At 35.3% G+C, this 23499-nt stretch overlaps 1 protein-coding gene across 3 annotated transcripts in view; it reads left to right on the forward strand.

Annotated features, from left to right (window-relative positions):
- LOC149793386 (fibrocystin-L-like) overlaps positions 1 to 23499 on the forward strand; it is a 165494-nt gene that overhangs the window by 89971 nt on the left and 52024 nt on the right. For all 3 annotated transcript variants that reach the window (XM_089967366.1, XM_089967365.1, XM_089967367.1), the window contains exons 34-48: positions 1671 to 2954; positions 3432 to 3623; positions 4453 to 4611; positions 7319 to 7487; positions 7989 to 8148; positions 9324 to 9483; positions 13201 to 13283; positions 13970 to 14099; positions 14990 to 15358; positions 15741 to 17239; positions 18561 to 18726; positions 20306 to 20590; positions 21083 to 21222; positions 22224 to 22353; positions 22988 to 23230. In XM_089967366.1, coding sequence (XP_089823492.1) covers positions 1671 to 2954; positions 3432 to 3623; positions 4453 to 4611; positions 7319 to 7487; positions 7989 to 8148; positions 9324 to 9483; positions 13201 to 13283; positions 13970 to 14099; positions 14990 to 15358; positions 15741 to 17239; positions 18561 to 18726; positions 20306 to 20590; positions 21083 to 21222; positions 22224 to 22353; positions 22988 to 23230 — 5169 coding nt within the window. The remainder of the gene's footprint in view (positions 1 to 1670; positions 2955 to 3431; positions 3624 to 4452; positions 4612 to 7318; positions 7488 to 7988; positions 8149 to 9323; positions 9484 to 13200; positions 13284 to 13969; positions 14100 to 14989; positions 15359 to 15740; positions 17240 to 18560; positions 18727 to 20305; positions 20591 to 21082; positions 21223 to 22223; positions 22354 to 22987; positions 23231 to 23499) is intronic.

Below are 23499 nucleotides of genomic sequence, written 5' to 3' on the forward strand. Positions count from 1 at the left end.
AGAAATATCAAAGTAAGTTAAACCTGGAAAATGTCACATAACCATGAATTCAGAAATATGTTAAATAACAATGTGAAGATTTCCTCATGTACGGATCAGATGCTTTTAAAGATGAAGTGTTCTGTATTAATTATGCTGATGAAAACAATATTGGGGGGAGTACAAATAAAATTATTCAAAATTAATAGCAGGTGCTGTAAGAATTTGTCAGTCAGATGTATATCGCTTCTCATGAAATAGAAGAGTACAGTGTGGTTGAAAAATTGAAACTAACTTACACAATTGAACATATTTATTCATTATATCATTTATTTAAGGAATGATACAATGAACTGAACATCTTATACAAGAAACTGGTGCAAAATTTCTGATATTTGTGTCCTTAACTCTTCACCTTCTGCTGACACATATGCGACGATGAAAATAGCCTTGTAACCCCAGAGATGCATATACAAGCTGCTAATAATACTCTCTCTGTCCTGGCTGGCTCATACATTAGTTTCTGGCCAAGGGTTGGGAAACCCCAGATACTTATATACACGTTTCATATTAAAGCTTTGTATTGGATGAAATTACAAACATTCATTCTCTTTTATAATATTTAGCCAATGAAAATAGTCCTTACATAAAATGATGAACGTATTCTATTAGTAGTTTTACAGCATATAAGTGGGAAATTTTACTGAAAACGAGGTCAGTGGTGACAGTAAAACAAAATGTCAATATTCATGTATTCCAACGACGATTCTAATGGAAATTTTGAATGAATTTAAATTGATGCTATTGATTTTAATCTGATTCAAGATGAAGGATTGGACATTAGTATAAGTCCTGTTTCAACACCTGACATTTTGGATTTATCTGAATCTGAGGATGAAACGCAAGACAATCAAATCTGGTCGGAACACTTGAGACCGGTAAATGTGGAAAACTTTACAGCAGTTTCAGGGCAACATTTATTTTAGAAGAAAATGCAAGGGAGATTTTACATGCTTCAGGCAGTATCAAATCGGTAATAAAATAGTGGACACATTGATGTGCAAAATAGTGGTAAGAAAAGTAATATAATATACATTATAAACACAGATATATTGAGGTATATTTTTGTATTATAAATGTGAATATAAACATTGATTCCTGTGGATTATGTGTACTTGTCGATGAAAATGAGAGGCACAAAACATTGGTAAGTGTTTACAATTTTATTTTTCATTAAATTAAATAGTTTGCATGGGACAAGATTGATATAGAAAATGTAGACAGCATGTGCACTAACTCAAGAAGCTCTTACTCAGGTAGCTATTATGATGCTCGGGGGTTCAGCCTACAAACAGCTGCTAGAAGGCAGGCTGCTTATCAGGTTTAGTAGGCAGGGCAGCAAGTGCTTGCAGAAGGTAAAGAGGTAATACCACAATTTTCAGTTTCATTTTCTTACCTTTATTGACAGAGCCCATCAATCTGTATATAACACAAAAAATTATTTAAGTTATGAGAAAATTGTATTCTTTGTCCAATCATTAATATAACATGGATAAATATTACATCAGCTAATTTTGTTGTTACCCTGTTTAAAGGGTTGAGCAACTCAACAGATTCTAGTTCCTGTCAATAATAAGATCAGGGTATAAATTAAATCTTCCTAATCTTGACGATGTCCTATTTATTTGTAGGAGTGAACAATCCAGTGGATTCCAGTTCCTGTGCACCAGATAACACACAGGTATCAGGCTGCACCGATATTCGTCCTACTGGCAGTGACTCCAGCAAGTTCTGGTTTGCTTTCTACACATGCAGCACTCCCATGATTGAATCTCTCAGCCATAACAATGGCACCACAGAAACCACAATTATCATCCAAGGCAGTGGATTTGCCTCAACAAACTGCCAAAATGAAGTTAGGTTTGGATTGGATGTTTGTGCAGTTTCTGCTTCAGCAGGGAACATTATCAGCTGCAAAATAGATGCATCTGGTAAACCAGCAGTTGCAATACAACAAGAAGTCAATCTGCGTGTAGCTAACCGAGGGTATGCACTTGTGACCATTGGCAGTGCATATGATCGTACTTTTGGTCTTTTACCTGTCATCACCGTCATTAACCCCAACTGGGGTTCTACAGCAGGTGGCACATCAGTGACTATTCAAGGGTCAGGATTTGGAAATGATGAGGATGCAGTTTTAGTAACAATTGGTGGATATGCATGTGAAATTAATAATGTGACATACAGTAAAATAGTTTGTGAGACACAGTCTGGGTCTGTAGGTTTCCAGAGTCTAGTTGTCCAGGTTTCTATCAGCTCCCAACATCTGACTGCTGTATGTAAGACAACAGCAAATATATGCCAATACACTTATTCCACTGACCAAACCCCAACTTTATCTTCTGTGTCACCAACAACATTGACAGGACCCACAACTCTTTTTATTACTGGTACAAAGTTTGGAACTGACACTGCTGGTGTGGTAGTTACTATTGGTGGAGAACCATGTAATGTGATTACTGTAGCCGAGACTAGTCTGTCTTGTTCATTTACCAGTGCACCTGTTGGAGTAAATAGTGTAATTGTAAGGGTCACTGATCTTGGGAAAGCATCTGGTTCACTACAGGTCCAAAGCAGTGCTGTAATCTCCAGCATATCTCCTTCCCAGGGCAGTATCCATGGAGGCACTGTGTTGACCATCAGTGGGAATGGCTTTGTAGTCAATGACACTGTTGTACGGATGGATGGTACATTGTGCACAATTAAGTCTGTTACACTAACTCAGATCATCTGTGTAACAGCTGCCCATGCTGCTGCCACTGTGACAGTAATAGTGACATCAAAAGGGCAGTCCTATCCCTCTCAGAGTTTTGTATATACAGTTAATGCTTCGCCCACCATTACATCGATCAACCCAATTGAAGGAGTGAGTGGAGATACGCTTACCATCACAGGATCTAATTTTGCTGCCTCAGGTAAGTTCGTCTTTCTATGCATTGAATCAGATTAAACTATGGTATGGATGCTTCATTAGTCTCAGATGTCATAATTTGGAACTAAATCATGCTAATAGATGTTATTTTGTTCATGTTAAGAAAATGTTACATTTGAATGGATAAGATATGCAAAGCTTGAATTCATCACAGGTCCATTTCATTTTAAACTTTCCATCGCATATGTTAATTACCACTGTCTTAACCATGTTAAAAAGGGAAAGGAAATTTGTTTCCATATGATGATACGGTTATTTATAGCAGCTACACAGTCTTTTATATACAGTAAAGTTATTTATAGCAGCTACACAGTCTTTTATATACAGTAATGTTATTTTGCATCTGTTAGTGATTTCATAAGTGTTCTCCATGGGATTTACACATTTTATAATTTGGAAATTCAAGATTGACAAAGAGCCTTATTTGGCTGGTTTATATATTCTTCTTGAAACATTTCAGATGTAATGGTTGATATCAATGGCTCTGCCTGCAGTGTATCATCCTCCACCCCTACATCCATCATCTGCACATTAGGTGTCCATGGATCAGGCCGATACCCAGTGGTGGTGACAGTGGCAGGAAAAGGGTCATCCAACACAAATGTGGAGTTTAGCTACCAGCTGTCTATCACTAGTATCAGCCCCAGCATAGGTATGATTGTTACCCTTTGTAATGGTTATTTTATAATTCTGCACAAACTATAGTCGATAGAGTGGACATTATGTAATCCAACCCATTCAGATGTGCATGCCTTAACATTTGTAATGTGACGAAGATCCTCCTATGCTGGTAAAGAGAAAGAACTTTGGGATTATAATTGGGAATCGTTAGTAGATTTGCAGTATGGTTTTATATGTTTGATTATGTGGATTCTTGGGGAAGGGTAAGGGCTCTCACAGATTTATGTATAAGTGGAGAGATGGTAAAAATAACTGTCACAAGCCCTGGGTAATGCTGTTTAGGAGAAAAATTGCAATTTATTGTGAAGAACAGTTGGACAGTCATTTTGTGTATAGCTCTGTATAGTGTGCTGGGTAGTTTTAATCATGGTCTTTTTTCCAGGTGTAGCTTATAATGAGACAATGGATTTTGTAACCTTTTAATATCAAAGACACTGCATCAACAAAATAGTCTTTCTACATTTATGTTTATTATAAAGTTATACTGTATGTATTGTAGCATGATTCACAGGTGAAACAGTGTATTACACTGTATTTTTGTCTAAATAAACTTTTCCAAGAAATAAAAAAGTCCACATATCTTGACTGAAAGATGCTGCTTTGAATAAATCCACCATTTTTTCTAATTAATTACTCATTTATACAGATATAAAATAACATAAATTTATATCATGTGTGTCTTTTTATGAATGACAGCTTTGTCAATCTTACCTATAACTTGCAATTTCAAAGTACCACATGAAAATATCTTTCACCTGTTTTTGTGTAGTTTTCGTTCATGTATTTGTTTATTTCAACAGGTGGTATTGCTGGAGGGCAGACAGTCACCATCTCTGGAAAAGGCTTTGATCGTAATGCAACATCTGTCACTATCTGTGGGAATGTCTGTAATGCAGTTAGCACTGCTGCACAGTCCTCCACTAGTTTTATTTGTTCCACACCTCAAGCCTCCATTACAAGTGAGTCATATTTGAATATTTAACAACATGCTACAGTTAAACCTGTTAAATAGGAAACCTGGTTTATGAATTGTGGTCATATGTTAATAAATGTTGTATTCTCTGAGCTAAAATCATAAATAGGATTACCTTTTCTACTCAGATTCGCTCTTTGTTCAAGACTGTATGAATTGGATTTAAGATTTAATAAAGAAGTTTACATTTTAGGAAAGATATTTATCATGGTTTCATTTTTCAAGTATTTAAACTTTGGGAAGATAATGACTGTTTGGATGTGGAAGTTAACTCCCATCTGCTAGGGTGCCCAAGTTACCCCCGTCCCTGACTGGTTTCATTACTATTGTAAGGGTTGATGCTATTGTTCAACTGATCACTTTTTTATGTCAGTGTGAGGTTTATATACCTCTTTGTTGCCAGTGCAGCCAGTATAGCTATTTGTGAGGTCATGTGACTAGTATTATTGTGACTTAAGTTGTAGCATCCGGGTTCTGAAGTAAAAAAATTTTTGTCTCATAGCCAGGTTTTTGGATACAACGAGAAATATGATTTAAAGAGTGGTATAAAGTAAAGAAATGACTAGCAAACTTTTATGAATTTTTATTTTGATTTACTTAGTTCTATAAAAGTTCATTTTTATTCAGTTCATGATGAGATTGATCCTCTTTTATTTTGAGGATTTTTTTGCAGTCACTGCAAGATACTCTGATGCCAAAGTGTCCATTGTGTCATGAATCATGCATCATCCATCAAGTGTCATGAAACATGCATCATCCATCCATTGTGTGTTATGAATCATGAATCATCCATTCAGTGTGTCATGAATCATGCATCATCCATCAAGTGTCATGAAACATGCATCATCCATCCATTGTGTGTTATGAATCATGAATCATCCATTCAGTGTGTGTCATGAAACATTCTTCATCCATCTGATGTGTGTAATGAATCATGCAATCATATGTCAACTGTTGCTTGTTATCACTTTTGGATCCATATTTCTGATCTGATTTCATTTACACATGGAATATATATTTATAGTTTTAACGTCTCAGATGAGGTTGATAATGAGCAAGAGCCATGCATATTAATGTGTTGATTTTGCATCTAATTGGTTACCACTATGGAGGCCATATTTCGGATCAAGTTTTGATAAAACTTGAAATACATGCTTATATCATTAAGTTCTTCAATGAGTTTGATAATGAGAAAGATCAATACATCATAATTTGGTACTCATGCATCTGATTAGTGCTTGGTTAATTTACTACTCTGGAGACTGTATTTCAGGTCTGATTTTGAGAATAATTGGAATATATGCATAAATCATTAAGCTCTCAGATGAATTTGACAATAAAACATATCCACTGATACAAATTAGATGATCTTGCAGCTAATTGGCTGAGCTTGTTACCCATTTGGAGGTCATGTTTCTAATTAGAATTTGATCAGATTTGGAGCATATTTATACATTGTTAAGCATATTTATACATTTTTAATTATACATTGTTAAGCATATTTATACATTGTTAAGAACTCAGATTTCTTCAATAATGATCAAGATTCACATATACTAGTTAGGTTATCTGATCTTGTTATCCCTCTGGAAGCCATATTTCTGATCTAATTTGGATCAGACTTGAAATATGGGATTCTGTTAGCAAGATTTTAGATGGGATTGAAAGTGAGTGAGATCTGTGCATTAAAATGAGGTTATCTTGCATTGGATTGGCTTGTGACAACTCTACAACCAGATTTCTGATCTAGTTGAGATAAGACTTGGAATATATTCTTATATCATTAGGATCTTGGACAGTTCAAATAAAGAGCAAAATCCATGCATTTGAATGATGTGATCATGCATCTAATTAACTGAGCCTTGACCATTCTAGAAGCTGTAATTCTGATCCAATTTTGATCAAACTTGGAATAAGGGCTCTTTGACAGTACTGAAAGGGAACAGGCTCCATGCATGTTAATGGTGTGATTCTGCATCAGACTGGCAGAGTGTTACCATTCTTGAAGCCATATTTTTAATCTGATCTTGATTAAACTTTCCTATGTAGGATATATTAATGAGAAACCGTGCATCTGATTGGCTGAGCTTGTTACCTATCAGAGCTAGAAACTATATTTTTCATCCAATTTTGTTTAAAGAAAACTTTGTAAAGAGGTTTATATCATGGTGTTTTGGGATGTCTGATTATGAGCAAGAGACTAGATAGTAATTATGTCATTATCTTGAGAACAGATTTGTATCAGAATGTAGTAAAATAGGTTGTTGTTGTTGTTATAGGGTTTAATGCCATTTTTCAGCACAAGATAGGATGTACATGGCAGCCAGTATTAATGGTGGAGGAAGAACCCGGGAAAACCCCGGAAAGAACCACCGACCCACTAGAAACTACCGGCAAGCTTTCTCACATATCCACATTGGCCAAGCCCAAGACTCGAACCTATGCAGACAGAGGTTAGACGGCAGTGATATGTGACAGAGAGCACTTTAGACCACTCAGCCACTCTGGGCCCCTGTAAAATAGGTACAATAAAAAAAATGATATAAAGATTGGGAGATGGTTGATTTAGGTTGCAATCTTAAAATTGTACATAAGCATGTTTAGTGAAATGTTCAAGTCTAAATTATATGAGCCAGGTGGGCCCATTGTTTGAAAAGTGCTTTCAACACCTTTTCTTATTTTACTCCATGTAGGTGGAACACAGTCATGTAATGTGGTAGCATCTGCAGGAAATCTGGTAGTCACACTGAGCAATGGCTATACATATGATACAAACCTTACACCGTCAATAATAACAGTCAGCCCTGCTCGTGGCGGTACAGCAGGTGGCACCACTGTCACAATCAGTGGCTCTGGATTTGGGTTAGTACAAATTCTTTACTACCTGATGTTCTGTTGTAAACATTGCTGGTTTGAGTGTTAAGAAAGGAATGGGTTCAACATATTTATCACTGCCAAAAATTGACGAATGTAAGAAAAAAGGACAAAAACATTAACAAATTAATTGCTACCCAAATAAAAGATAAAAAGTTGAATTTTTCTTGTATATATATATATATATATATATATATATATATATATATATATATATATATTCACAAACTAGTTGCAAATAATTATCACAATGTTTAATAAGAGCACTACAATTACATTAAGAAACGTTACTATTTAAAATATACCTGTATGACTTAACATAGGATAATTGTGTAGACGTCAGTAGTAAAATCCTTTTTGTCCCTAAAATAGAATCTTTAGTTTTAATGACTGTTCAGTTTCTTATATGTTTCTTACATGTATCCTATACACTTGTCCTAATTTAAATTTTCTGTTCAAAGTAATTTATTTTTGCAATTTCATTAACAGCACCACAGCTGGAGCAGTTAGTGTTACAATAGATGGCAGCACCTGTACTGTATCATCTGTGACAAACACTGTGATAGTCTGTGTAACTAGTGCACACTCTGGATCTATCAAAACTAAAGTCAGAGTCGAGGTTTCAGGAAATGGTATTGCAAAACAACAGGTAAATTATTGTATAGTTGGACCAATGATAATGATACTCATTTTGTCAAAGAAAAAATCCACAGATTTAATGATGTCTGTACTTAAAGAATGTTTATAGTTAGAGATTAAATGTTTTTCGTGTTTTTAAAAACAAAAAATTGGATAACAAAAGATGTTCAGTTTCTGTTACCTTATGTTTTTGATGATCAAAATAAATTAGATGTTCACACTTTTTTCATCATTTTAAGTAACATGCAAGCCGAATTTGTATTGTGTGATTTCAATGAAACATTTTGAAAAGAAAAGAAAACAAGTTTTTATTCCTTTTTGAGTTTAAAAGTTTAATGGAAACATCTGATATTGTAATGTATTTCTCTCACACATTGTGTCATTTTTATTTGGCAGAAATTTTGTATTTATGATAATAGAAAAATCAATAAGTTGAAGAATTTTCCAATCGGAATACAGGTTTAGGAACACAATTTCCATTCCTTTATGATGGATAATGCTGCAGTTGCTTTCCATTGTGTGTATATTGTCTTCAGGCATACACACACACACACAGAGATATATATATATATATATATATATATATATATATATATATATATATATATATATATATATATATATATATATATATATATATATATATATATACATACATACATACATACATACATACATACATATATATATATATATATATATATATATATATATATATATATATATATATATATATATATATATAATGAATAATTAGATATAATTACACTCAGTTCTTATTCTTGTATTGTGTGATGTACTTGCATAGTTACAGATGGCTATAAACAACTGGCTAACACAGTCAGAACTATCTTGGTCTCGTTTGGAGCAATCACCTTTGAACAGCCAATGTTACAAGGTCCCTTGCATACATTTTATAAGGATAAGACTGTCATTTAGCATCTACCTGTGTTGATAAAAGCCAGTTTTCTGACTTTCCAGAGGTATCCACTTAGGACCAGTTTGATTCTTTATGAACCTCTCGACATGTGTTTGTAGACATAGAATGGTAGCTAATAGACTCCTAAATCAAAATTACAAGATAGAAGACATTTCCATTAAATTCATTCACATAATAGTCCTTAAATATGTTTCAGACAAACAGATGTTAGGTTTCGGTGTATATACATATATTTTTAATGGCAGAATGAGTCGCAGACATTTTACTACGTGGATCGCTGGTCTTCTCCCTACACCTGGGGTGGTGGTCCCCTACCTGCTGCTGGAGAGATGGTCATCATTCCCAAAGGGCAAACCATTCTTTTAGACACTGATACTCCTGTTTTGAGCATGTTACTCATACAAGGTAATTTTCTTCCCTCTGGTGAAGACAAGGAGTGTTGTTTTTTCCATCATGCTTAAAAAAGTATCATGTAATTTATCTTTCATTAATTTTGTTTTCAGATCTGCTAATTATACTGTTCACATAAAAGTCTCCATTTTCCACCCGTATGCTATGAATTGTGGATTTTGAATTATTTGTTTTGGTGGTTAAAAGATTTTCAAGTTTATCAAAAGAAAATTGATTTTTCATCGGTGATGAATTCTTGATTGCAGAAAAGAATTTTACTGTTCCCAGAAATATTATTTTTCAATTGGTCTTTTCTTAATTTTGTTTAAAAATTGCTGTTTGTAACAAGTTACCAACCCAAAAGAATCTTTGAAAATTAGTAAACGATTGATACAGTATTTCTCCCCTAATATGACCAAGGGTCATGCTTGATAAATTTGTTAAAATGTTGGGGGTTGGGGTGATGGATTATTGTCAGAAAAAGATAGGAATGGTATACATTTGATGAAATTTTGTAAAAACTTTGGCATGGGTTTATCAAATATAGGCTTATCCAATAAATATGGTAATAGTTAATTCACCATATTTTCATCTTTAAATATAATTTTTAAATTATTTTTGTCTAGTTTGTTTCTCAGGAATTTGTGACATTTTACTCTTGACATTGTTGAATATATGGACACCATTTCCCCTGATTTCTCAAACATAAGGACCAATGAAGTGTCTACCCAATTCGTGTTTTATTTATATGCATAAATTTATTAGTTATCTGAACAACTAATTAATGGAGGTAAAATCTACATTTACAGTGGTCCCCTCTTGAGTGGCTATCTGCTTTATGTGGTCAAAATTCCATAGTACTGATGAGTTTTTGTTCATGAGTACCTCTCTTGGATGGCCACTCCTCTAACATGGTCAGCAATAGGCTTGTGCAAAAATGGTCAGATTTGACCTTTGTGAAAGGTCACTTAGTGTTGTTTACTTACAATGATTTCTAGATTCAACACTTCAACATTTGGTCCAACATGGTGACAAGGAGGTGAGGAATCTAATATTCATACTGCTTTATGTTCCTTGGATGTTAGGTTTTGTCACTCTTATGTTATGTGTTTAGGCTCTAATAAACAGTAACAAAGAAAAAGTGAAAACAACAAGCTTTGTAAAATTTAACAAAAAATTTATTTCCCTGGAAAAAGTAATAAAATAAGAACTTATGGTTTTAAGAATCAAATCCAAAAATAATCCAAGAATAATCCACAAATTAAACTTTAGAAGTTTTAGTAATGAAATATTCTAAGGAATTCAAGTTCGCATCGCGATGAAAAATTCAAAATGGAAGGTGATGACATATGCTATAACCGTTATAGCACAGATGTGTCTACAGTTCTTTGCTGATTCACAAAAAAATATTCTGGTGTTTGAATTTCCAAATAAAATTTTAGAGAAATGACTTTTTCCAAGAATTATGTATGAGCACTCAAATATTTCCAGGAAAAAGAATTAATCTTTCAGAATCTAAATAATTTGAATAAAAATTAAAATATAACTCCAAACTGGTCATAACAAAACACTTTGCAGTGCCCAAGGTAAAGCCCAAACCAAGATTATTTCTCTATAGACAAAGGTTATACAGTCAAATAATGCGCAAAAAAGATACCCGTATGAGGGTCGCGTGATCACATTCCAGAACAGTTTAGAAGGTATCTACATGTCGAAGTCCTGTATTCCAGTACAGCCTCAGTCTCACTCTACGTATCCAACAATAAAAAAGTTTTTAAAAATAACTTTCTCAATCAAGGCCAGGAACTAGGTCAGCAAAAGAAACAAAGTTTGGTGTTTACGACTAAACATTCAGGTCAAACTTATTTCTGGAAAATATCAAATTCCTAGTCAACAAATTTACTTTACTTTGACATGTAATGAAATTAAAATTAAAAACATTTTAAAACTTACAAACAATTCAATTAAATCAAATATACATAACATCACCATGATAATTCTTAAACTCAATTCAGTGTAACATCCAGTCATCAGAAAAAAAATTATATGTTAGCCCTACTGGATTTTCTCTCCTAATTTTTTTTAATGGAGTTGAATGAGTATCAGACAAACACTGAGTGTATTGTATAATAACTGCAAATTGCCAATGAAGGAATACATCCGTGCAAAAAGTGCAAAATGTCATTAGACAAACTTAGTTTAGAAACAAAAGTGAAAATAGTTGGACTTGATGAAAAGAGGGCAAGCCTTTGATTCCTTCCGAGAAATTTGATGAGACGAAGGTTCAAATATGCAGCATCAATATGCATTCTACTACTGTAAGAGTAGAATAATGGAATCAGCAGGCAGGGTTAGTTAAACCAAATGTTTGTGCCTTGATTTCACTGACAATGTGGTCTTCCACCACTATTAATAAATATTGATAATTGTTTTAAACAGCTATGATATATGTTTTATTACATTGATTCCATAACATTCCTGTGATTTTTAAATGAAAATAATACATATTTACAAATTAGGTGGCCCTTCATACTTTCATACCTTATAAGTTACAAAGTCATTAATTTCCCTCTAGAAAGGCCATCTCACTTATAAGGCCACCTTACAGCTGCAGAAGGGGTGTCCTTTTAAGGAGGGTACCAGTGAACTGTACTTTCTAATATCATTGTAGCTGTCAAACTTTAATAGTCATAGGATGACCTACTTGAACATTTTAGTAGCCATTTCAGATTATATTGTCTTGATAATAAGTTGTTTTAAAAAATTGGGATAACATCTGCATTGAAAGGGGAATTAATTGTAGAAGTTGACTTAAAGTATTGGCTTTAGTCAAGGCAAATTAAAGAGGAATTATAATAGTATACCTAGATTTGTCTAACAAAGCTGTTAACAGCCCTCATATTAAAATTCCATCTGAAGTTTTTTAATCTTATCTTGTTGCCTGGTGTGAAATTGATTGATAAGCAGCTTCTTTTGATGATAGTTTTTAATGCCATTTTTCAGCACATGATAGGCTAAACATGGCAGCCAGTATTATTGGTGGAGGAAGAACCAGGGAAAACCCCGGAAAGAACCACCGACCCATGAGAAGCTACTGGCAAGCTTTCTCACATACCCACATTGGCTGAATCCGAGATTCGAACCGCCGCAGACAGAGATGAGATGACAGTGATCCGTAACGAAGAGTGCTTTAGACCACTCAGCCACTCGGGGCCCCTGATTTATAGGAGTGGCATAGGTTGATTGCACAGGTCATGTAATGGATTAGTCACTTAAACCACACCAGTCACATGTTACGATGGTGGATTAATGTAGGAACCAGTGCTCTCAAACTTCAAAAGGATTATTCTGATCATTACGTTGCATCTGGCAGGTGTTTTTAGCATAACAAATTCGATAATAGTTGTAGTTGGAAATTATTTGTATCATTGTCTAGTTGTTGCATTATAATTTTCAAAGTCAAATATGGCTTATCTGCAAACGGTTTTCACTCCCCAATTAAGAATTGTTGGTTGCAAATGCAACCATATAATTGCAACTTTGCTGCATATATACATTTTACCGTCTGTTTATTCCTATCATTAATTTATTTATGATCATACTCTTTATCAGATTCTTCTCAGAGGTGTGACTTTTTTTTCTGAAGTTTGATGGCCTTGACATTAAGGTCAGGAATCTTTGTTTTACAATGTAGCTGGAATTAACAAATTTTTTTTGTTGTTTTTACTTCAGGAGGCCAGCTGATCTTTGATAACGAGAAAGATGTAGAACTGAAGTCTAAAATAATTCTCATCACTAATGGTGGTCTTCTACAGGTCAGTGGAAATGTCACATTAACCTTATTGTAACTTCATGGGTTCAATGCTTTGATCTATTCATTCTCCATGCTATGCACAGTTGTTTATCTTTATTGTAGGAACATTATCAGTGATTTTGTAGTATGAAAAATGGCACTGTCATATGCATTAAAACAGCATATAATAAACATGATATTTAAGTTGTTTATCTGTATTATTGGCACATTACAAAAATGACTTAGTATAATATACAGTAACACTGACAGTATAATATGTATGTAACAAAGGAGACATTGCAGTTGTTTTCATTATGGGCACATCACTTGTTTGCTATGACTGTAGGACTATGTCAAATGCATTAGAAATACAAAAGAGATACGTTATCACCAATGCTGAAAACTGTATGTCTGCCCTGTGTGCAGTTGGTAAAATACTTTGTTAACTAGATAATTAATGAAAGTGTCTTATTGCAAAGAATGACTTTGTTATTGCTTGATTTGTGTGGTTGATTCACAAGTCACCCGTTTATATAATTAGATTGAGCTTTGATGGTAATGCATCTTCTTTACACTCATTATGATTGCTACATGTTTGGTCATTCCTTAAATTTGGAAAGAATGAACTCCGTTGCATGTCCTGGAAAAAATGCATCGGCATACTTTTGTGAAAAGTGATTAATAACCATTGATGTCTTCAATTCCCAGGCTGGTACAGAGACTGAGCGGCACCCAGTGAAAGCCACCATTACTTTGTATGGACACAGCAGAGACCGGGAATTGCCTATCTATGGAACTAAGGTGTTGGCACTCAGGGAAGGAGTCCTGGATCTTCATGGTAAATATTGTACCCTTTCAATAGGTCCATTGCTTGAGAATTTTGACTTGTTGTCACTTTTCATGGAAACACTGTAATACATTTAGAATCATCAAACCTTTTTGATTTTCCTAACTTGTACTTAGCATATTGCTTGCTTTATTTAAATGATATAGATGTATGTACTTCAAGTACTTTATCAGAATTATTGGTTTTCAGCTTGAGTCAAGAGTTTATTGTTTTCTGCAAATATTGGACCAGGCCACCCAATGCATCAAGGTTACATTGAACCATCCTTTGACATTACTTAATTTGAATATTGGAAAGTATGTAACTTTCGCTGGCCAAACCAGCTAGTGCCTCAGGGTTACATTGCACAATCTTTAGACATGACTCATATTGAACACTGTAAACAATGTAAATTTGGGCCAGACCAGCGAGTGCCTCAGGGTTACATTGCACAATCTTTAGACATGACTCATTTTGAACACTGTAAACACTGTGAAATTTCTTATGCAGCCCATTTCTAGGACACAAGATGATGCAACATTGTCAATATTTTTCAAAGCAAAATTTTGCAAATACTTGAGAAATGCTTGTGACAACCTAATCAAACTGATGTGGCACAATGTTTCTTGTTGAATTTTTTTGTACTTGATATTAGAGAGTAGGTACTACAGTAATACATTAACTTGTATTTCCAAAACATCCCATGTATTATGGACATCACTGTTTACATGATATACAAAATCACTTCTTTTTAAAGTCTTTGTATTCATTGAACTACAGGCTTTATAGTTTCTAACAAATCCATACATTATGTCTTGTCAGAATCTCTTTGAAATAACTCTTCTAAGATTACATGTTTTGATTATTGATCCCCCATTCATTTTAGCTGTTATATTTTCCAGGCAAGCACATTCCTCTAACATGGACCAGACTTCAGACTACAGCTGTGGCAGGGGGAACCACCATTGTGCTGACTCATCCTGTGGAGTGGAATGTGGGAGATGAAATTGTGATAGCTTCCACTGGTGGGTTCCGGAGCCAAAATGAGACTGAGAAACACATAATCTCTGCAATATCAGCTGACAAACGGATCATAACTCTACAGTCACCACTAAAATTTGAACATCTTGGTGTCACAGAGACATTTAGTGGAACACAGGTGGAGTTCAGAGCAGAGGTTGGTTTGTTAACACACAATGTTGTTGTACGTGGCAACTCTGACCCAGCTTGGAATGACAAAATAGAAGCGTGTCCTTCAGGGTTTGATACAGGTTAGTGAATGACTACAGGCCTTGAAGAAACTTGCTTCCAGTGTTAATATTTTTGATATTTGTTAGATGGTATGTTTGTCTACAGAAAAAGTGGGGTGGTAGTGATATTGTTACATTTGCCACCTTGACCTGTTCACACAGACATAAATATCATTGTTTAAGAACGTCTGTCTTCTATTATGTAGATTGCCATAGCAGTTGTACATGAAGACGATATTTTTTTAAATTTTAAATTAAGTAATTAGCCAATACATGTCCAGAATTCATTTTCAAATTGTTGATATGTAAGTGCGCAAATACTCAAGCATGAGTTTGAATTATCCTCTAAAAAATAATTCTCATCAGATATATGTATTGTTTTGAAACTTATCTCATTTTTCAGGAGAATTTGCTGTTCAGACTTGCTTCCAGGGTCGTTTTGGAGAAGAGATTGGCAGCAGTGGGTTCGGAGGTCACATTTTGATCCATGCTTCTATGAAAAGCAAAGACCTTGCCATTGCCAGGATTGAGAATGTTGAAGTGACATTTGCTGGACAGGAATTCCGACTCGGCAGATACCCAATACACTTCCATTTGAATGGTGACATGTCCAGCTCTTATGTACGTGGCTGTGGGATCCATCGCACCTTCAATCGTGCTGTAAATTTACATGGAGTCCACAACACTCTTGTTGAGCAAACTGTAATTTACAACATCAATGGAGGAGCCTTCTTCTTAGAAGATGGTATAGAGACTGGAAATACATTCCAATACAACTTAGCTTTATTTGTACGCTCTAGTACCAGTCTGTTGAATGATGACATCACACCTGCCTCATTCTGGGTTACAAACCCCAATAATACAATTCAGCATAATGCTGTTGCTGGTGGTACACACTTTGGATATTGGTACCGAATGCATGAACACCCAGATGGACCCTCCTTTGATCCCAATATTTGTCCACGCAATGTTCCACTTGGACGATTTTACAACAACTCTGCCCACTCCTGTGGCTGGTTTGGTCTGTGGATGTTCCAGGAATACCATCCCACTGTTGGTGGAACTTGTACAAGTAAAGAACCACAACAGGTCATTTTTGAGGCATTAACTTCATGGAATAATGAGAAAGGTGCTGAAACTGTCAATGGAGGTGCATTGACTTTCAACAACTGTATATTTGTGAACAATGATAAGGCTGGTTATGAAGGGAAGAGGGTTGACCATATTCCACAGTATCCAAGTGAGGGGGCTATGATCAGTAACACTCTGATTGTAGGATCTACCACCAGTCTGGATTCATCTCAAGGTCCCTCAACTGGTATAATTTTGCCATATGGTAATGGATTCTTGGTGAAGAATGTTCGCTTTGTCAACTACTTTAATTCTGGTTTTGTGGCCTTGGCTTTCACTCGTATTCAAGGTACATGTTCAGTATACTGTGGGGGTTACAATTATCACTTCAAGGGTATCCAGTTCATCAACACACCCAGAAAAGCTAGGTTTGAATGGGAGCATGAAGGTGTACTAATTGATGAAGATGGAACTTTGACAGGAATGTCAGTTGGGAGCAAAGTCACACCAACAACTGGCATGTTGCCAAATTCATCCTGCACTGCAGGATTTGCTGGTTTCAGTGAGGGAATCAGTGCCAGTATATGTGGTGCTAATATACGTTTCCATCGTCTGGCCATGAATAACATTTTGCCCAAATCCATGGAAGGGAAAAGGATGCTGCTTACCAACAGCCATGGAACAAGTGCCATACCGTTTGCTCTGAAACGTCTTACACACAAACCTGGGTGGGCTGGAACTGTGATCAATGGAGAGACTTACCAAATGGCATTTGAGAATGCAGAGCAAATCAAGAATATCAGCTTCACATCAGCTTTCTATCAGTTTCAGGTATGAGCTTAGTGTCTTGTGTCAAGACTTAACATTGGGAGGTATGAGCTTAGTGTCATGTGTCAAGACTAACATTGGGAGGTATGAGCTTAGTGTCATGTGTCAAGACTAACATTGGGAGGTATGAGCTTAGTGTCATGTGTCAAGACTAACATTGGGAGGTATGAACTTAGTGTCATGTGTCAAGACTAACATTGGGAGGTATGAGCTTAGTGTCATGTGTCAAGACTAACATTGGGAAGTATGAGCTTAGTGTCATGTGTCAAGACTAACATTGGGAAGTATGAGCTTAGTGTCATGTGTCAAGTCTTAACATTGGGAGGTATGAGCTTAGTGTCATGTGTCAAGACTAACATTGGGAAGTATGAGCTTAGTGTCATGCGTCAAGTCTTAACATTGGGAGGTATGAGCTTAGTGTCATGTGTCAAGACTAACATTGGGAGGTATGAGCTTAGTATCATGTGTCAAGTCTTAACATTGGGAGGTATGAGCTTAGTGTCATGTGTCAAGACTAACATTGGGAGGTATGAGCTTAGTGTCATGTGTCAAGTCTTAACATTGGGAGGTATGAGCTTAGTGTCATGTGTCAAGACTAACATTGGGAGGTATGAGCTTAGTGTCATGTGTCAAGTCTTAACATTGGGAGGTATGAGCTTAGTGTCATGTGTCAAGTCTTAACATTGGGAGCAGCTTTAGATTTATATAAGTGGAATTAATCTAAAGTCACCATTCATTTTACTCAACTACTGCAGCAGCAGAGCAATACCATTGAATTAAATATTGCTGAAATTTTAGAACAGGTTTATATTTGAAATGAAATTATTGGTTTTTCATGTAATACTTCTAGCTGCTAATTAATTGTAAAAAATTCATTATAAATAAATTGTACACTCATTAATTGTAAAAATTCATTATGAATAAATTGTACGCTAATTAATTGTAAAAATTCATTATAAATAAATTGTATGCTAATTGATTGTAAAAATTCATTATAAATATGTTGTACAATTCAATGAGAAATATTTGCTGTGATTAAAGTTTATTGCCTGCATAAGCATGATGAAACTTATATATTGCTTTTCCACTGATGATATCAGCCTTTGCGTCAGTGTTAAGAATCTGTAATTAAGTTTTGTGCTAAAGTTTCTGAAAGGTGAATGCAATGAGGATGCATCTTACAGTAGCATGGGTCACAAGTGAGACATTCCGTCTTGCAAGGATCCTTATTTGCTTGTGGTATTAAGATGTTTAATCAATAGGAACTTGATTATATTTCATATGTTTTCATAAACCTCTGACCTTTTCTTATGTCTTTGATCAGCCTTCAGATTATGTTGTCTTTGAGCTGTCAGTGGCCCAGTTTCCAGACAGATTCACCATTGATGGTTCCAACTACATTCAGCCCACATTAGGAGGTCTGAACCTTGCCAATACTACCACAGGAGACTGGGAATGGGACAATGCCAAGAACGTGATTCGATTAGTTGGTAAATATCAAGTACCATCAAGGCTCAGATTTTAACTAGAAGTTAATTGTCTTCATTCACACAGTAAATCATTTCTGTAATGTGAACTGTGATACAAATGTATTTTTCTTTTTAATTTCTCACATGATTTGTTTTTCTTCTACAGTATCCATATGTAAACAGAGATAATAGTTTTTCTAGGAGGTTTTGTTACTTTAGCATGCATGACTAGAATTGTGTGGGTTTGAATCCTACCATTATATCAGCCAGGGTTAGATACTGTGAGCTGACACTGAGCAAAACTCTTTACTCCAATTGCCTTTACACAAATTGAAATAATCTTGTGTTGCGGTGCTGTAAACACAATATTGAACAAAATCAGAGAGTCCTAATTAATTGTCAGCTATTGATGTTAGGGATTTTCCTGTTATTTTGACGTTGTGTTAGTCATATTATTGACACAGAATGAATCAAGTTCCTTTGTGTAGCTGAATGATTTTATTGTGACTTCATTTAAGGAAATTGATTACTTTCTTGTCTTTAGTGATGAGTTTGGTTTCCTAGTTTCCCTATAAGACTTTTTGGAGAGTATTACTGTGTTCAGCTGTTTACTATGGAATCATGTACAGTGGCTTAGATATATTTCAAACATTATGGAAACTTGCTTTACATGGGATTAGGATACCATTATTATATTTTTCACGGGATATGTTACGGAATGGCAAAAGTATATGAAGCTCAAGCTTCTGCCTGACTACGATGTGTAACGAGTGGATTCTCACTATAATTCACTATAACACTGGTAAGGGGAGCAATATAAGTATGCTACCATATAATTGAGGTCACCATATACTAAGGTAGGTTTAATATCAAGGCCATGTTCTTTCCAACAGTGGGAGCTGTGATCATACCAGTATCATATGCAGGATTTCACTTTACTGAGATGCTTTATAGTGATGGCTTTATTGTACGGAATCACTCTGTATTATCAGTCATATACAGGACTTCACTTTACTGAGGTGCTTTATAGTGATGTCTTTGTTGTAAGGGATCACTCTGTATTATCAGTCATATGCAGGACTTCACTTTACTGAGGTGCTTTATAGTGATGTCTTTTGTTGTAAGGGATCACTCTGTATTATCAGTCATATGCAGGACTTCACTTTACTGAGGTGCTTTATAGTGATGTCTTTATTGTAAGGGATCACTCTGTATTATCAGTCATATACAGGACTTCACTTGACTGAGGTGCTTTATAGTGATGTCTTTGTTGAAAGGGATCACTCTGTATTATCAGTCATATGACTGATAATACAGACTTCACTTTACTGAGGTGCTTTTTAGTGATGTCTTTGTTGTAAGGGATCACTCTGTATTATCAGTCATATGCAGGACTTCACTTTACTGAGTTGAATTATAGTGATGTCTTTATTGTAAGGGATCACTCTGTATTATTAGTCATATGCAGGACTTCACTTTACTGAGGTGCTTTATAGTGATGTCTTTATTGTAAGGGATGACTGTATTATTAGTCAGTACATTTTGAGATGAATCTTGATATGACAACAATTGACCTTTATATTTATTATTCCTACTGTAGTGTCAGGAACAAAAAGGGTCAAGAGGGGAGGCAGCATTTATGATGTTGACAGAGAGTTCCCCAGTTTTTCTGCCTTCAAGTGCTTCTATGCAAACTGTATCCCTCCACAAGACCCTAACACTGTACCCCCTGAAGACTCACGGCCAGCTGTGTTTGATTACTGGTCCCAGGCAGTTTGGGTCATGGGACAGTTCAGTGATAATACGACCTACTATACCATTGGCATTAATTCTACTTCAAATGTAGGCATGCCACCAGCTTATGCCTATGTAGTCATCCCTGAAGGTAAGTTAGTACACACATCCCTTACTTTGCCAATCTTGTCATTTCCACACTGTTATGCATCATTTTTAATTCATTTTTATTTTTAAATTAACCACAGCATGATTTTATCACTGAGAGTCATTCTTCACAAAGATTGTAATGCTGCTTTTGTGTTCATTCTAATGTTTCAGATGTGTAAGAAATACATGCAGTTATATTTAGGATGGTTGAGAACACAGCATCAGTGTTTTCTGTGTGTGTGTGATTTAGATTGTTAATGTAGCTTTAACAATTTTTCAGTCATATCGCTATGATATCTGCAGTGTGGCAGTTTATAGTGATGTCTAGCAGTGGGGCATCATGCCTCAGACGTGTAACATCATGCCCCACCTAGTTGCATTATCCTGACACCAGGCCAACCAATTATGGATTTTACTATAAGAAATAGAATAAGAGGCTAGATTATTACTGTGAATGTAATAATGTAATTTGCTCTTTGTTGTCATTTTTCAGGTAAATGGGTTGTTGTTGATGTAGAAGACCTGAAGTTTAGTACACTCAAGGTGGAAGGCAAGATGGAGCTGGATTACCAGCCAGCTTCCAATGGAAGCTACTACAACTTTAGAATAGAAGCAACTTACATAATCATTCAGGTACCAGAATTTTTTATGAGTTACGTTGTAGCAGTGGGTGGCAAGCTGGAATTGCCACTGAAGGATATGGGCTTGAATCACTTGGCAAGGCACTGTATCCCTCAGCAAGGCACTGTACTCCAGTTGTCTCAGCACTAATTAAATAAACAACTTTAATTTATTGTTGTACTGTAAAAGAACCAAATGAAACAACAACAAGAACAAGCAAAATAAACTTCCACTTACATTTCTATGTTATACAGAGTTTTGTTTAATCATTTTTGTCAGCATAAATTTTCATGGTTTGGGAAAAAAATGTATGTTTAAATTCATGAACTCCCATTCTTGCAACAAACAATCATTGTTTACTGGGTCTTTAAATTTGTGGCTGTCATAACCACAGAATCAATGAAAATTTGGTGCCCAATACAAAATAGTCTAATTAAGAGTACATAGTTTTATTTTGGATATTCAGGCCTGCGTATACAAAATAGAACGGTGTCCGTGTACTGTTAATTTGCCCTTTATAACTGAAATTGCTCCAAGAAAAGGAATGCAGATTTTGAAGGCCATAAGTTCAGTAAAGAAGTAATGTTTTTCTATTGTATCAAGTGCAGATTGAATGAATTTGTTTTTGCTGTGAATGCACCACCATGAATTAAATTCAAAATAAGTCAGTTATCAATTACTAGCTTATTCATATGTCAGTTTAACGGTTTGTTGTCTTCCATGTTACACAAATAGGAATAGTGAATATTCTATGATTCATCATTTCATGTTACTTTCTATAGTGGACGTTTTCAGATTGTATTTTCATGAAGCAACTCAAATGGCTTATAGCTGCAATCTTGACAAAACAGTTCTGGAACATAGAGGCATGACTTTTTTTTCATCTGAAGAGTATCATTGAGAAGAGTCAATTTTAAATCTCTTAATTATTCTTCATGATTGTGACCCTTGAAATAAATCATGTTTGTATAGTTTGGAGAGGACTTGCATTAAATCCTTTTCATCCAATTCAGGGTGGCCGTTTTATCGGTGGCTGGGAGAATAATCCCCTTCAAGGTTCAGCTGAAATTACACTTGTCGGTGAACACTCTACACCAGAGTTCCCACCCTCTGATGGACCTACTATCGGGAGTAAAGTCATTGGTAAGTTAGCTTTGTTACGAACAGAAAGTTGATCTGACCTTCACTGTGACATCTTTACACTATGTCTGTGTTTTCTTAAAACATAATCTAAATAGGTACCACCAATCTATAGGAGAAAAAGAACTGTTGCTCATTGAATAATTCGGGCTCTGAAACATGCAGAACTGTCCAATGAAGCAACACTTTTATGCCTATGCAATTTATTTCATTGTTAGACTTGTACGGGCATTCTTTCAGATATAATTTATTTCACTAATATATAACTTTTGAGGTCAGAGGTGGTGTATTGATTACATTAAGAGAATTTGTTACAGTGGATTTGTTATGGTAACAGAGCAATGTATATGAAATTTTTTTGACATGTTATTGATATATTTCATCTCAAATGTAGCCCAGATGATTTTTCATCTTGTCCTTTTATATGGTTAGCATATGTGGAGATAATTTACTGGGAAATTCTTGTTTATTTTTTCTTCAGCCATTGAGTTTAGAACATCAAATGTAATCATTGTTCATCCTTTTAAATTTTCCTGCCCATTTACAGTCAGTAACCTGATCTGTGTTTGTTTTTTAAAACAAGCTAATCAGTTCAAAATTACGACATGAGCAGTTATTGAAGTGAATTATTTTCCAGGTGTGTTTGGAGGCTTAGACCTGCATGGGAAGAATGTCAGTCACACCTGGACCAAGTTGAACGCCACAGCAAATGCAGGAGACACTCAGATCAAGGTACAGGATGCTGTAGACTGGAAGGTGGGAGACAGCATTGTGATTGCCCCCACAAGCTATAATGCCTGGGAGACTGAAACATTCCTAATCTCTGCCATATCATCCACAACAATCACCCTTTCTGGAGCGCTAGCTTACAAACATCTAGGTATGTAAAACAGATTTATTTATTCAACAAGGAGCATGACAAAATAACTTGCTTATTAGTGTATTCAAAATGAAAATAGTTCTGACTAGCACTTTGTAATGCTAAAGTACCAGGTACTATGTATGTTTATAGTACACCTCTCCCTCGATAACCCGTGCATAACGGGATCCACAAACAAAGACTGCGCTATAAGTGAGGCGCGAGTTGCCGAGTAACCTCCAAAAATTGAAGAAACAAATCACTTTGACATCAAGAAAACTGAGGGCGGG

Source organism: Sinohyriopsis cumingii, chromosome 8, assembly GCF_028554795.1.
Source record: "Sinohyriopsis cumingii isolate HCF-2022 chromosome 8, ASM2855479v2, whole genome shotgun sequence".
Lineage (NCBI taxonomy): Eukaryota > Metazoa > Mollusca > Bivalvia > Unionida > Unionidae > Sinohyriopsis > Sinohyriopsis cumingii.